The sequence below is a fragment of the Epinephelus lanceolatus genome, chromosome 14 (assembly GCF_041903045.1).
Source record: "Epinephelus lanceolatus isolate andai-2023 chromosome 14, ASM4190304v1, whole genome shotgun sequence".
Lineage (NCBI taxonomy): Eukaryota > Metazoa > Chordata > Actinopteri > Perciformes > Serranidae > Epinephelus > Epinephelus lanceolatus.
The window spans coordinates 44,481,415-44,496,033 of NC_135747.1; the positions used below are offsets into that span (position 1 = coordinate 44,481,415).

At 44.5% G+C, this 14,619-nt stretch overlaps 1 protein-coding gene across 1 annotated transcript in view; it reads left to right on the forward strand.

Annotated features, from left to right (window-relative positions):
- pdia5 (protein disulfide isomerase family A, member 5) overlaps positions 1 to 14,619 on the forward strand; it is a 93,438-nt gene that overhangs the window by 12,058 nt on the left and 66,761 nt on the right. Inside the window, exons 2-3 of the mRNA XM_033617687.2 lie at positions 9,804 to 9,930; positions 13,513 to 13,600. Coding sequence (XP_033473578.1) covers positions 9,804 to 9,930; positions 13,513 to 13,600 — 215 coding nt within the window. The remainder of the gene's footprint in view (positions 1 to 9,803; positions 9,931 to 13,512; positions 13,601 to 14,619) is intronic.

The following is a 14,619-nucleotide window of genomic DNA, read 5'->3' on the forward strand; positions in this document are numbered from 1 at the left end:
GACCAGTTGAACAAGGAAAAGGATCTAAAAAGTGACATGAGTTGAAACAGTCAAATGGCTCTGGGGCTACAAACTCTGCCTGGTGGAGAATAATGTTGTCTTTTAAATTCAGTGAATATATATCTGTTACTGATTGTTAATGAATTAAATTGTGGTCGCCAGAGTCAAATTGATTAAAAGAAAAATACTGCTCCTAAGTTGACTCCAGACTGAAGAATATAATGCTGTCAAGCCGTCGGTTCACAGCTCCAGTACACTGTTCTCTTCTTCTTCTGTGATGGAGTCTGATACCTGTGTAACTGCTTGTGTCTGATTGGTCCTCTCTGTACCAGTGAGTGTGTGTGTGTGTGTGTGTGTGTGTGTGTGTGTGTGGAGGAAGTGATCATGGGGGAAGGCAGTGTTGGGAAGGTACGAGTGCAGCACCATTACAACACCTCTAACAGTGCTGGCAAAGTGAGTGAATCCTCCGGAGCTGTCAGGGTGCACAGCTCAGTGATTGATCGTTAACGGGGGGGTTTCTCTGTGTCGGTCACATGCCAGCTGAGACACGGGGCAGAGGGCGTCCAAGGGACGGTGTCGTCCTCAAGTCAAACTTAAACTCTGTAACCTGCACTAAAGCAAACTGAGCAATATTCATCTGAGCTCTTCTAAACAACTAAATCACTGACCGCAGATATCTGTTTATTAATTTCAGCTGCATCTTGTGTTTTATCTAAACCCTCCTGCAGACTGTGATCTGATCAGTCCTCTAAGTTTAGTGCAGCTACACTGTGCTCATGGATCGAATAAAGTTGTGTGCAACATTCAGTGTGATGTCTGCAGACTGTACGATGACAGCGCCGACTGAATCACAGGCTCTGATGTAAAAGGCTTCACATACTGAGCGCACAAAGAGGCTGCACAGGTCATTACTGCTCCAACTGATTAACAAAATGTCAGAAAAAAATGTTGATAAAATGTCAGGAAACTATTGAACTAAACTATTGATTGAAAATGTTGATAAATGTAAAAAAAAAAAAAAAAAAAAATTATTAAAGTGCCGGAAAAATATTAATAAAATGCTCCCAAAAATGTTAATAATGTCCAAAAAATATTAGTTAAATGTCTGAAAATTATTTTTTTTTAAATTGTAATAATATCTACAAAAAATATTGATGAATGTCAGAAAAAAATGTCTAAAAAATATTAATAAAATGTCTGGAAAAATGTTGATAAAATGTCAAAAAAAAGTATTAAAGTGCTGGAGAAATATTAATAAAATGCCCCAAAAAATGTTGATAAAATGTCTAGTTAACTGAAAAATATTAATAAAATCTTGGCTTTTGGCAGGTTTTCTTTATTGGATCGATCTAGAGTGGAGAGTGTGTGATGGATTCAGAGCCAGAAACCATTCACATATTCATGGATTAGTGATGGTAATGAAGATCAATTATTAGAAATTGTCAGATTAAATAGATTATAATGTCCTCATTGTTACATATAAAGCTGCATATATGCATTTCGCGGTCACTGCAGATCGTTGTGTGGAAATAATTGAAGGACGTGGACGTGAGAAACTTCAATCAAAGAACACCATTTGTTAGATGTTGTCTTTTTTTCCAGGACGGCACGATGACCTCTTTTTCCTGGGATCCATAGAAACAGACCTTCATTAGCATCACTAAGACTCAGTCCAGGAACATGCTTATTTTTTCTGTCTCCGTTTGTGCCCTCCTCTCCAGTTTGATCCGTTGTGCAGGTTTGATGAATTTAAAGTGGTTTAAGTAGAACACATACAGCGAGGCTCCAGAGCTGCCGTCTATAAATAACTCTGAATGTATGGTTTTAATAAATATCTATAAATGTCATGGAGGAGGAGAAATGTGCATCTTGTTGAATCTACTCAATTTTTTATGCTGTTAAACTCAGGACATTCAAGAATTTTTGAATAGGCAAAATTTCAAAAGATTTCATTGTACAAAAAATGGTTTTGTATGTCAGACACAACCCTGATTTAAAAAAAAAAAAAAGAGTCAAACTGTGTAAAACGTAAGACGGTCTTTAAAGGCCCTGACACACCAAGCCGACGGTCGGCCATCGGCCAAAGTTGGGTCGTCGGTGAGCGGCTGTCACCCTAGTTTTTGCGGTGTGTCCCGCACTGTCGGCACTTTTCGGCCGATTGAGCATGTTGAATCGGCGGCGGAGCTTGTCAGTGAGAGAGATCACTCTGATTGGCTGTTCAGGTTTTATTTCCTCGCCCCTGTAGCGAGTGAATCTGCCTGTAGTGAAACCGGGGCTAACCGGTGCTTCCTCCTCAGGCTCCACTTCACTCAGCTGCCCCACAGACCCGCTGCTTCTTCACACTTTAACCTGAATAACAAACCGGAGCTAGCTGGGAGCGGCTAGCGGAGCGTTAGCCGCAGCATGACCGGAGGGAAGCACAGCCAGTTAGCCTCCGCTAGTCTCTGAGCTAGCCCCGGCTCTCCGTTTGGATCCAACCGGAGCACCGAGCCCTGGTTTGTTATTCAGGTTAAAGTGTGAAGAAGCAGCGGGTTTATCGGGCAGCTGAGTGAAGTGGAGCCTGCGGAGGAAACACCGGGACCGTCTGGATGTAATACTCCGCTCTCTCTCACGCAGGCGCAGAACGTACGTGCTACTTGGCCGTCGGATGTAGTCCGTGTAGTGTGTTCAAATGCAACTGACACAGGGCGACGTGAGGCGACGTAGACGACGCAACAGTTGGCTTTCGTCGCCGCTAGTTCTTTGATGTTGATTTGGTGTGTCCGCACCTTTAGTCTTCAAGATTTTGGCTAAAATTTCATGTTCAGAACATCAACAGTTAGTGAACTCAGTCTCCAAACACATACTAAGTGTTGTTAGAAGGCAATAAGATGTCACACTGTGGTAAAGATGCCCCCTGTCCCACCAGGGAGTCCCACCAGTTTTTTGGAAGATGCTGCAGGCATTAAATTCCGAATGAGTGCATATTTACAAAACATTACATTATCTTATTATGCCTTTGTGCTGATGATAGCCGCGGCCAGAGGTGTTATGTTTTCAGGTTGTTCATCTGTACATACGTCTGTAAGGTACATCTGTCTCATCCTTGTGGACACGATATCTCAAGAACATCCCAAGGAAATAACTTTAGATTTGGCACAAACGTCCACTTGGACTGAAGAACAAACTGATTAGAATTTTGGTCAAAGGTCACTGCGACCGGAGTCATACAACCACGGGGCGGGGATTCTAGTTTTCTGTGCTGTATTCAGTTGAATGTAGGTCAAAGAGAGTTTACAAATCATTGCATTTTGTTTTTATTTACGGCATCCTAACTTATTCAGAGTCGGGTCGTACATTGTGTTTGAGGACATGACACAGTTTAAGTCCTGAGCTCATGAATCCTGTCGTCTCCTGAAGAGAGAAGTTTCAGAGAAGATGAAATTGCATGTGAGCTGAACTGTTGAGAGATAACTCGACAAGTGTTTCGATTAAGACTTGTGTGATCTGATATAACAGAGTCGTGCTCTGTGCTTTATCATCCCGTGCTCAGTTATCATTTTACTGTTCAGCTTGAAAAGTTGTCGTTGATTGTCGAAGGCGAGCAAAAAGGACGGAGCACCAAAACTGGGAGATAATTCAGAGACCGTGACAATAAGTCGGGTTTTCATCATAACTGGTTTTATTATCATTTAATTTTTGTTACTTCCTCCTATCATCTAGATGTGCTCTCCATAACATCACTCTGCTTCATTCATGGTTTCTGTTTGAGCTGTGTGTGTGTGTGTGTGTGTGTGTGTGTGTGTGTGTGTGTGTGTGTGTGTGTGTATGTGTTTCATTGTAATCAAAGTGCAGTTTAATCCGTCAGCAGTGCAGGAACGCTGCCTCTGAATGGGCCTGTCATCTGTGATGCTTTGTGGGGAAACTGTCAGCACACTTAGTTACTTTCTATTATTGTAGGTTTGTCACTGGAAGATGACGCATGTTTCAGCTGGTGGAAGAATCACACCGTACCGCTGCCATCAGCAGGGTCGGCCTGACGACAGCAGCAGTGTCAGTCTGAGCTGCAGTGACTGGAGGTGTAGGAGTGAGCCGTACATTTAATGCTCCAGGAAGTGTTTAGAGATGTGTGTGTGTGTTTGCACATTAATGCGGCTGACTAATTACCTGGTGGTGTTCTCAGATTCACGCATGAGCGGTCAGTGGGTTTACAATGTGGTTGATACTGTATACAGTCCACGGGTCAGTGTTTCTGAGGGACTGTGACGGTGGAGGACTTTATTTATCTCTCTCAGGAGGAGCTTTGTGCTAAAACAGCACTCTGCAGAAATGAATCAGCTGTTTGTGAGCAGATCTTTCTCTGTGTTTCACTAAATAATCCCTTGATGAAAATGTTTTCATTAGCATAAAACTAAATGTCTGAACCTGCGTGGAGCAACACTCTGCAGTCTCTTTGGTGGCTACAAACCAGGGCCGGACAGATTGATCCTAAAATATTGATACTCTCGATACTGCGTTTTCATTTTGAACATCTATCCTAGTTTCACTCTGATCGATCCCAAGAAAGGGGATCAGTTTTTCTCTTTTACGTCAAACCTTTTTGTGTTTCAACAGCAAAACTGTGCAAACAATATTCTGTTGTGAACACATCCAGTACACTTAGATTTTGTTTCTTCGCTGTTTTGTGTTGTCTGCACTCAAACATCAAACTCCAGAACCAGCAGCATTGTCTTAATTTCACTTTCATCCGATGTGGGCACATCACATTTTGGGAGAGACTCTCAGTCATCCAAGTCGTGGTAGTCCTAAGTGCTCAATTGTAGACAACTGGACCTGCTTGAGTCTCTTGAAAAACTGAAGAAGCCTCTTGGATGAGAGGTGAAACGTCTTCAAGAAACTCAAGCGGGTCGAGGTGCCTACGATGTAGGACTTAGGAATAGAACCGTGTGTGCATTTGCATGACCATAACTGTGCACTGATGTTCAATGTGGAAATAATGTCCGAGCTGAACAAGTTTAATCAGACACATAATAACAGTCATGGATTAATGAAAGAGGAAAAATATGAGAGAGATAATTTGGGAGGATGGAAACACCTCAGGATCCATCCAGACCTCTGACGTGTTGATAGTGAGTTTACTGCTTCCTAACATCCTGACGGCTTCCTGTGGAAGAAGATATCGACATTAGTCTCACGCCCCGCTTTTTAGCCTGTGGCACATTGATGTAACACAAGTTGGACATAAACTTTTTTGTCCAACTGCTACTGTGGCTGCTGGATTCCACAATCTACCAAACACTACCATTGCCATTATTTTTTTCGGCTGGTGAAACAAACCTAGAAACAATGTGCACGCTACCAGCATTTGGCTGGTGCTAGTGAACACAACAGAAAATCAGTGGCTGCTTCCATCTGATAATGTCATCTTACGCGCTGATGTGAGTCAACAAGGAGAATATCAGCTGATTCAGATATTCAGCATCCACAGGCAGGCGTGAAGCTGGAGAGCTGTTGTTACCTTTTCACTGTTGGTAGCAGACGCACATTTGTAGTAAATGTTTCAGCGTTTAGTGCGAGCGAGTCATTAGGTAAGAATCCTGTTCAGGTTGCATCATTTAAATCCTCCCAGGCAGCCGTCAGGCTTCACATCTCCGATCTCACTGGCACGAGTAAGACAACCTGTCATCCCTCCTCAGCCCCTCCTAATCTTGCCCTCAGCTCCTCGCTCTCATAACCACTAAATGCCCACCTATGCAGACAAGTGTCACCTCGCCAGCCTCTAATTAGCCCACCCTTGGCACCGTGATTCCCGCAGGCCACAAAACAAATACGGATACTGCTTGGGTTTCTCTTTTCGTCACATCGACCTGATCGGACTCATGCTCTGATTTCAGGTGTCAAAATAAATACAAATAATACTCAGATATATATATATATATATATATAGTGTGTGTGTGTGTGTGTGTGTAACGGGGCACTGAAGCTGTCTGTGTCTGAGCTCTTTGGATCTCTATGTAAATGTAGAAATTTACCAAAGTGCGCTGTCTTCAGATTCCCATCAGACTCACCTCAGAGAAGCACCAGTGGGGAATTAAAATTAGAAAATGAGCCTGACAGGTGCTTGTTTTCATTCCAGGTGATATCAGTCATCAGGCAGGATCCGCTGAGCGAGCAGACAATGTTTGGTGTCTAATTTAGTCCTCCGTAGGCAGAAAGGAAGAGCTTTGTAATGAATGGTGATGGCACGGAGACGATTAGGATGCACGGAGCTAACTTCGTATGGCTCGAGTGTAATCAGTCTTGTTTTTTTTGTTTTTTTGTCGTGTTTGATTAAAGCGCAGCCTCTCAATATGGGCTTTGTGTTCCATATTAGGTGTTTCACACCATTAGCCCAACTCGCGGTGAAAGTCGAAGGAGCCATTTAGACTAACGAGGCAGATGCACCCACCTGTTGCTCGCTCTGAGGCCACCTTTAGTTCAGGTTTATAGTGGAGACGACATCCTGTCTTATTGTTGTCGATAAATGCAGTGTTTGTGTAAATATCAAGTTCAAACTGCTGATTTCAGTTGATGGTAATGAGAAGTCACAGTGAGGAGATGAGACGAGCAGGCAGAGCCCTGAGCTGCTGCCGCCACGCTGACATTCAGATTCAGAGAGCAGCAGCTGCTGCAGTGTAATAAGATTGTAGCTCTGCTTCTCCGCATTAAACTCATTTCACTTAACTGATATATTTATTCCCTACATAGCTTGCGACATTAATTTTATAACAAGTCTTAAAGTCCAAACCCTGGCAGTGGCCCCTGAAAGTTTATTAAAGCAGCCGTATAAATCTGTCAGGCAGAATAAATAGCACACTGACTGTTTCTATCAGAAATGTGGCTAAAAATGTGAAGCTGGTCCGGAGCACAGCGCTGCAGGAGAGTTCACAGATACAAACAGGAGCGCATGGATCTGCAGTGTCATTGACATGTGTGCATTAAAGACATGTCATGATACCAGACACAGTATAAAAACAAAACAATAAATCCATATATTTAAACACACACTCCTGTATTAAGAACATTTACTGATCTGAATAAATTATTTGATAGGAGGACCTTTCACAGAAATACAATTCACAAAGTACAATCAAACAATAAAACATGCAGTCGATAGAAACAAAGATATAACACTTAAAACAGCACAAAGAAAGTAAAACACAGAGCAGAGTCAGGCCCCTGAGGACCCAAACAGAGCCCCTGAGGACCCAAACAGAACCCCAGAGGACCCAAACAGAGCCCCTGAGGACCCAAACAGAGCCCCTGAGGACCCAAACAGAACCCCTGAGGACCCAAACAGAGCCCCTGAGGACCCAAACAGGACCCCTGAGGACCCAAACGGAACCCCTGAGGACCCAAACAGAGCCCCTGAGGACCCAAACAGAACCCCTGAGAAACCAAACAGAGTCCCTGAGGACCCAAACAGGACCCCTGAGGACCCAAACAGAACCCCTGAGGACCCAAACAGAGCCCCTGAGGACCCAAACAGGACCCCTGAGGACCCAAACAGAGTACCTGAGGACCCAAACAGGACCCCTGAGGACCCAAACAGAGCCCCTGAGGACCCAAACAGAGCCCCTGAGGACCCAAACAGAGTCCCTGAGAACCCAAACAGAGCCCCTGAGGACCCAAACAGAACCCCTGAGGACCCAAACAGAACCCCTGAGAACCCAAACAGAACCCCTGAGGACCCAAACAGGACCCCTGAGGACCCAAACAGAGCCCCTGAGGACCCAAACGGAACCCCTGAGGACCCAAACAGAACCCCTGAGGACCCAAACAGAGCCCCTGAGGACCCAAACAGGACCCCTGAGGACCCAAACAGAACCCCTGAGGACCCAAACAGAGTCCCAGAGGACCCAAACAGAACCCCTGAGAACCCAAACAGGACCCCTGAGGACCCAAACGGAACCCCTGAGGACCCAAACAGAACCCCTGAGGACCCAAACAGACACACAGCAGGGAACAAACATGAGACGATTCAGGATGGGACAAAGGCCATTTTGAAAAGATGGGTCTTCAGTTTGTCAAAGTTTCTATGGAGACGGCAGACCGTAAACATAAAGAAAAAGAGTTTCATAGTGTTGGAGCCACGACTTTAAAAGCACTGCTGCCGATATACAGACGGAGGAGATCACTGATGTGTTCAGGTGCCTGACTGTGGACGGCTGTGTACCTGAGGACAAGTATGTTGAAGTGAATCCTGAAGCCAGTGTAAGGAAACTTAAATGGTTCATTTAAATTAACTGTAATTTAAATTTTATTATTGATCCCTAATATTGATCTTTGAGGTAGGCTGTTTGTCCCGCCCCTCCTCCTCTGTGATTGGACAGCAGGGTATTAAGTGACAGCGTTGAACAATTTTTAACTCTCAGCAACCAGAGAAAACCAAACGTGCAGTGCTCATTGCAGAGACACAAGACTGTCAGCACCTCGACACGCTGCTGGTGTTTGTCGGTTTGTTTAAATACGCAGCGTTACCTCTGCAAAGAGTGAGCAAAATAAAGTGGCCTCATGACAAAAAGCTTTTGTTTTTTGTAAGTTGAGGCGGAGCTGTCGCAAACTGCATCTCTGGTATCTACGGTACTAAAGTAAAAGATTTCTGTCATGTTTACAGAATTTTTGCAGCAACTTGGTACCTGAGAATCGGTTCTTGTGACAAGTGCATTAGATTTTCTTTTGTCTTATGTACACAGGGCTGCCGCCTGGTAGACGACCAAATGTTAGTCGAAAGGTAAAGTCATAAGTCGGCAATATTTCATTGGTCGCTTAGTCGCAGGAAATAAAACAAAAATGTGAACCACTATCAGGAGCTGTGCCTTGTCAAAATAAATCCAAATCTATATGACTGGAGCATGTGTGAGTTTACTTTGAAAGGACAGACACAGGAAGTGTCCACGCTCAGCAGTCAGACAGGAGTCAGGTTAATCTCCAGGGCTGGTACCTGCGGTTATTCCACAGGCTAGTTAATAACATGTCGGGCAGGAAATCCAAAGTGTGGGATCATTTTGAGAAGGTGAAGGACGAACCCAAGGTGATATGTAAACTCATCTTCATTGGTCGACTACAAACATGACGTATCATCTGAAACATGGAAGTAGCTACATGCCCATTAGCCCACAGCGTCATTAACAGGCGGCTCGCTCAGTGTGTGACGTGCACTTGGAGATAAAATATAGGCCTATATTAATGAAGGTTCATTAGTACGGTTTTATATTTCTCTGTAATGTAGCACAGTGTTAGGGGGCAGGCCTATACAGTGTGCACCTGTAACTTTTGGCCCCACAGGGGAAAGGTCAGAAGGTCACCAAACATATTATTAATCATCCTGTGGGGACTGTGACATACAAGAGAAACAAATATCTTCCCAGTCGTATTTGTCTGGAGAACGTTGCCTCAGTAATAGACTCTAAAATTAGACTTAAACTCGTTCAGCGTCTTTCTGTCTTTTATCCACTCATAGTGTTTTTACACTACGCGTCACATTCATTAATTCACACACACGTTCATGCACTCTGATAATTGCAATTTGGGGTTCAGTATTTTGCCCAAGGATAGGTCAACATGCACGCTGGAGCCGGGATCGAACCACTGATGTTCTGATTAGTGGACGACCTCCTGAGCTGTAGGCGCCCCACGTGACATAACTTTGGTTTAAATCTGGAGCTGTGTGATCAAAGTAGATGAAAATGAAACATGTCACATGTCCATACTTTCCCACACTCCACCGTTTCCCTCACACTAATGATGTGTGTGTGTGTGTGTGTGTGTGTGTGTTTGAGCAGGTGTGGCTGCTGCCGCTGCTGCAGGCGGTGAAGGTGTCTCCTCTCATAGAGAAGGTCAGCGATCACAAAGACTTCAAGAAGCTGCTCAGGACAAGAACCAATGTTCTGGTGGTCTACACTAAGACAGGTGAGGGAACACATCCCATAATGACGGACTGGTTTTGGATCAGGCTGTAGATTTTACCTGATTATACACACACGCAGTTTATGGGATTAAAATCAGGAAAAACCTTTTGTGTAGTTGTGGGATGAATTTTTCTGTCAGAGATGTTCTGTATGCCTCTACATATGGTCTCACATGTAGCTGCATAAATTCATGGCGGTCGTGTCAGACCGTCATAGTGAGGGCTCATGAATAATGCTTGTTATCTCAATGACTCTCAGCGTGTCACTGCAGAGGTCACTGTGGAGAGCAGCAAACCAAATAACATTTGATGTTATAGCTCATATATTTGATAGACATGCAGTGTGTTGGCAAACGTGTCAAACACCTAGAAAAATGTCCTCTTTGAGTGTGGCTACATTTTACTGTCCGATCAAACGGTCGGACTTTTGTGTCTTGAAGGTGCTTTGAGCGCTGCTGTCATCATGTGTGTGTACGAGTGCGTAATTACAGAAATGTAAATGGTTTTATTTTAACCAGAGAAGGTGGGTCATGTTCAGAGAGGCTCAGTCAGCAGCAGTGAAGCCTGTAGCTGTGTGAGAAAGACGCAGCAGTCGCATCCAAACAGTGAAGCTTTTTAAAAGAATAAATCACTTGTGACAACAGGAGACGGAGCACGAAACACTCAGGACACAACCTTTTAACTTTCCCTCCACACGTTACTCATCATTTAGATTTTACAGGTGTCAGCTGTGGGTGTGTGAGTACAGTATGACAACAACCATCCCAAGAGTTCACACTCACACAGCTGGTGTGGAAAAACATAATATCTGTGCATCAGTGCAGGTAATAGGGCTGCACCAGCATACAAACATTTTTAAACCGGTTTGTTCAGCTAAACACCAGACTGGACCTGTACACTGAGTTTTACCACCAGGTGTCGCTCTTGCCTCAGCAGCTGCTCCTCAGTAGAACGTATCGACACAACTATTGCGTAATATTTCTTTGTTAATTACGTTTTTGCTACATATTTAGTTGTTGTTTAATCCAGTACGAGCTAGATTCAGCACGTGACGCCATCGGCACAGGCTGCTGATGGAGGCTACTTTATAATTTGTCAGAACGTATCTTAAAGGGATAGTGCACCCAAAAATGAAAACTCAGCCATTATCTACTCACCCATATGCCGAGGGAGGCTCAGGTGAAGTTTTAGAGTCCTCACATCACTTGCAGAGATCCAAGGGGAGAGGAGGTAGCAACACAACTCCACCTAATGGAGGCTGACGGCGCCCCAGATTCAAACGTCCAAAAACACATCATTGAAACCACAAAATATCTCCATACTGCTCGTCCGTAGTGATCCAAGTGTCCTGAAGCCCCGACATAAAAAGTTGTTTGGAAAAACCTCATTTGAACTCTGTTTTTAGCCTCATTGTAGCCTGTAGCTCTGACTGCATCTCTGGGCACAGCGCTCACATGTGCGCGTTTTTCCAAACAACTTTTTATGTCGGGGCTTCAGGACACTTGGATCACTACGGACGAGCAGTATGGAGATATTTTGTGGTTTCAATTATGTGTTTTTGGATGTTTGAATCTGGGGCGCCGTCAGCCTCCATTAGGTGGAGTTGTGTTGCTACCCACCTACCCTGAATTTTCATATTTGGGTGCACTATCGCTTTAATGACAATCGACGGTTCAGCTGGTTTCCATGAAATCAAACTGGTTTGAGATCGTACACTGAACAGAAATGGGAATCTGCTCACCTCCAGTTAATAGTCTTCATCGGTGTGTCTCTATTTTTGCTTTAACACCTGAAGACTGTGTGATAGTGCCGCATTAACACACCAAATTAATTAGAATTCTTTTGGTCACCCTCTGTACGAGCAAACCTCAGTCAGTGGCACTTTGCCCAAATCTGATAGAGTAAATTAAAAACTATTTCACCACAGTATCTTCAGATATATTCAGAGGTAGCGTCTGGTGCAGTTTAGCCCGCAGCCTGCTTTAAAGGGATGATCGCAGTGGTCGATCTCAGTAATGAACTGGGAAATACTTATCTTATAGAATTAGAGAGTGGTCGTTAAATAGAAAATAAAACACTTGCTGCAGTCAAACAGAGTTATAAAGCAGCATTTTCTTTCAACCATCAGGGAACCCTTAACGCACCCAGTAGATTTTAATTCCATTTTCATTTGCATATTTCTGAGAAGGAGAGAAATGCACTCAGCAGGCCTGCAGACGGAGCAGCTTGATGTTACTAATTTTCCCATTTGAAAGACCCTCCTATGCTGTAATGGGCAGCAGTGGACACACGCAGCACCACAGCCACAGATTTATTTGTTTTATAATTCAAGGCCCACATCCGGCGCCATCGGGTCACTGAGTGAGGCCTCCACGTATGGAGCAGTGAATCTGATTGATCGCTGTTCGCTGCTTCACTCAGACATTCCCTCTTTAAAGACACCAAAGGTTCCTCTCCTGCACGCTGGTTTAATGTCCTCCTCACCAGCCAATTATCTCGGAGCCACGTCACGTTCAGTCCCCCTCCCGAGTAAAGACGGCCTGTTCCTCACCCATCAGCAGCCTCTGACCCTCTGCAGTCAGTCGCATCTCTGGAGACTTGTGCTTTGGTTTGCAGCCATCAAACTTTAACAGCTTGTTATAAAATCCACCAGCGGGTATCTGCTCCATACATGGGGATAAACTGACACTGAATTCCCAGATGTTTTTGTTAGCGACCCGGTGCGAGGCGGGACCCTGGGGAGTCATGTCAGCGTGCCTGAATCTAAATATAGATCTGCCCCGGAGTGCTGAGAGGAACTGCTCTCTGTATGCAGTGAATATAACACATTTGGTTTTTGCTTTTGGGGGGTGAGAGAATAAAAATGATGTATTTTGTTACACGAGGACGAGAATATTACACTTTGTTTACTTTACTCGCAGGAATCTCTGCTGCTTGCCATATCTGATGAAAATCAGTAATATCAGCGTGTGTTGTTGTAGCTGCTTCAGTTTATTACACGCTAGTTTCTCCTCTTTCCAAACACAGAGAGCACACTGCACAGCTCAGCCATATTTTCTCTCTGACACGCTAGATTGTGCAAGTCTCCGGTGGTGGTGAACTCTCCATGTTGTCCATGAGTGAGCGCACACTGGATGCTCCTCGCGGCTCAGGATATGGCTGCAAGCAGCATGCGGCAGGTACCGAGTGTAGCTGGCCTCAACACACCTGCTGTGCTTCCTCCGTTTGCTGGGAAGTTGGTCGGCTTCGGCAGAGTCTTTGTGCCGTCATATAATCCTCCCGTCCTCTGCTTAGTCACACTATTGTGAGATGTTGAAAGCTGATGTAACTTAAACCTGGTCCCTGAACCCATCCACTGAAAGGTATTAGAAAAGCCTCCTCCATCGCCTCTCCAACCCAAACTCACTGATCTCTTTCTTGTGCACTCGGAGCTTTAGTAAGACATGGAGCTGCGCTGTAACTCAACTCCACTTGGCTGTGTCTGACAGGACAGTGTCCTCTGTGTCTCCAGGCTCTGGGCTGTCCTGAGCTATTGAGTGGTTTTGGTGACGAGGCTGACTGTGGTTTATTCTCTGTGTGTGCAGCTACATCAGGGGAGTCCCACCTCAAACTGCTATCAGATGTGGCCCAGACAGTGAAGGGCCAGGGGACCATCGCCTGGGTCAACTGTGGGTAAGTAATGGGATGATCTTTTTACGAACACACTGCAGGGCTTCTCCTCCGTCCATCACACCCATCGACTCCCTGTCTTTGTCGACATTACGGCCTCTTTTTTACAAGGAATTTTCTGACAGCAGTTATAAAGGCAAAGCAATTTACTCCTCCAAGAATGTCTGTGCTGCCATCCATCTGCACAATTTATGGCTTCTCCACCAGCGTGTAAAAGGCCTTGTTCCTCTGCTCCTATTGTACAGGAGCCATTTGACAGGAGGCCACGAGTTGTTGGAGCCATTGAAGCTTTAGGTCGAATGTGTAACATCTTTGTATAACATTTAACTTTTTAACGTTTTCACTTCTCTCTCTGTGTGCGTTTCATCCTGAGTGTTCTCTGAGGGTGATCCAAACACATCATGCTTCAGTTTCTGTCTCTCAGTCCTTGTTTGCCTCCATCAAAGGGTCTTTATGTGATGAGTCACTCATCAGCAGCATCAGTTGAACTGAAGTTATTAGTTAATTCAATTCAATTCAATTCAATTCAATTCAAATAACTTTATTTATCCCCGAGGGGCAATTTAAGAGCAGCACACTGAGTAGTTCAGAGAAAAAAACACACAAGACATAAATAACTACAAGTGTAAAAAACACATTCTTAAAGTGCAGTGCATTAGAGTCCAGTCCAGCCCTCCTATACAGTCTCAAGCTTCCCGAGAAAGGAAGGTTTGGAGGTGGGTGGATGGGGGTTGGGTGTATTGACATTACTAAGGCAGCAGGTCAGTGATGGCTGTGAGTTGAGCGGGAGGACAGCTCTGGGAACAAAAGTTGCCCTCCTCCTCTGAGTCCTACAGCCTGGGCAGCGAAGACGACGTCCAGAGGGAAGCCACTCTGCAAACAGTGTTTGAGTGGCTTCCCTCTGGACGCATCGATAGATTAGTTGATTTTTGAGTATTTCTGTTACTAGTGCCAATACACCAAAACAATCCTTTTTCAATCTCTTGCTTTGATTAAAAAACATACGTTTCTCTACAAAAATC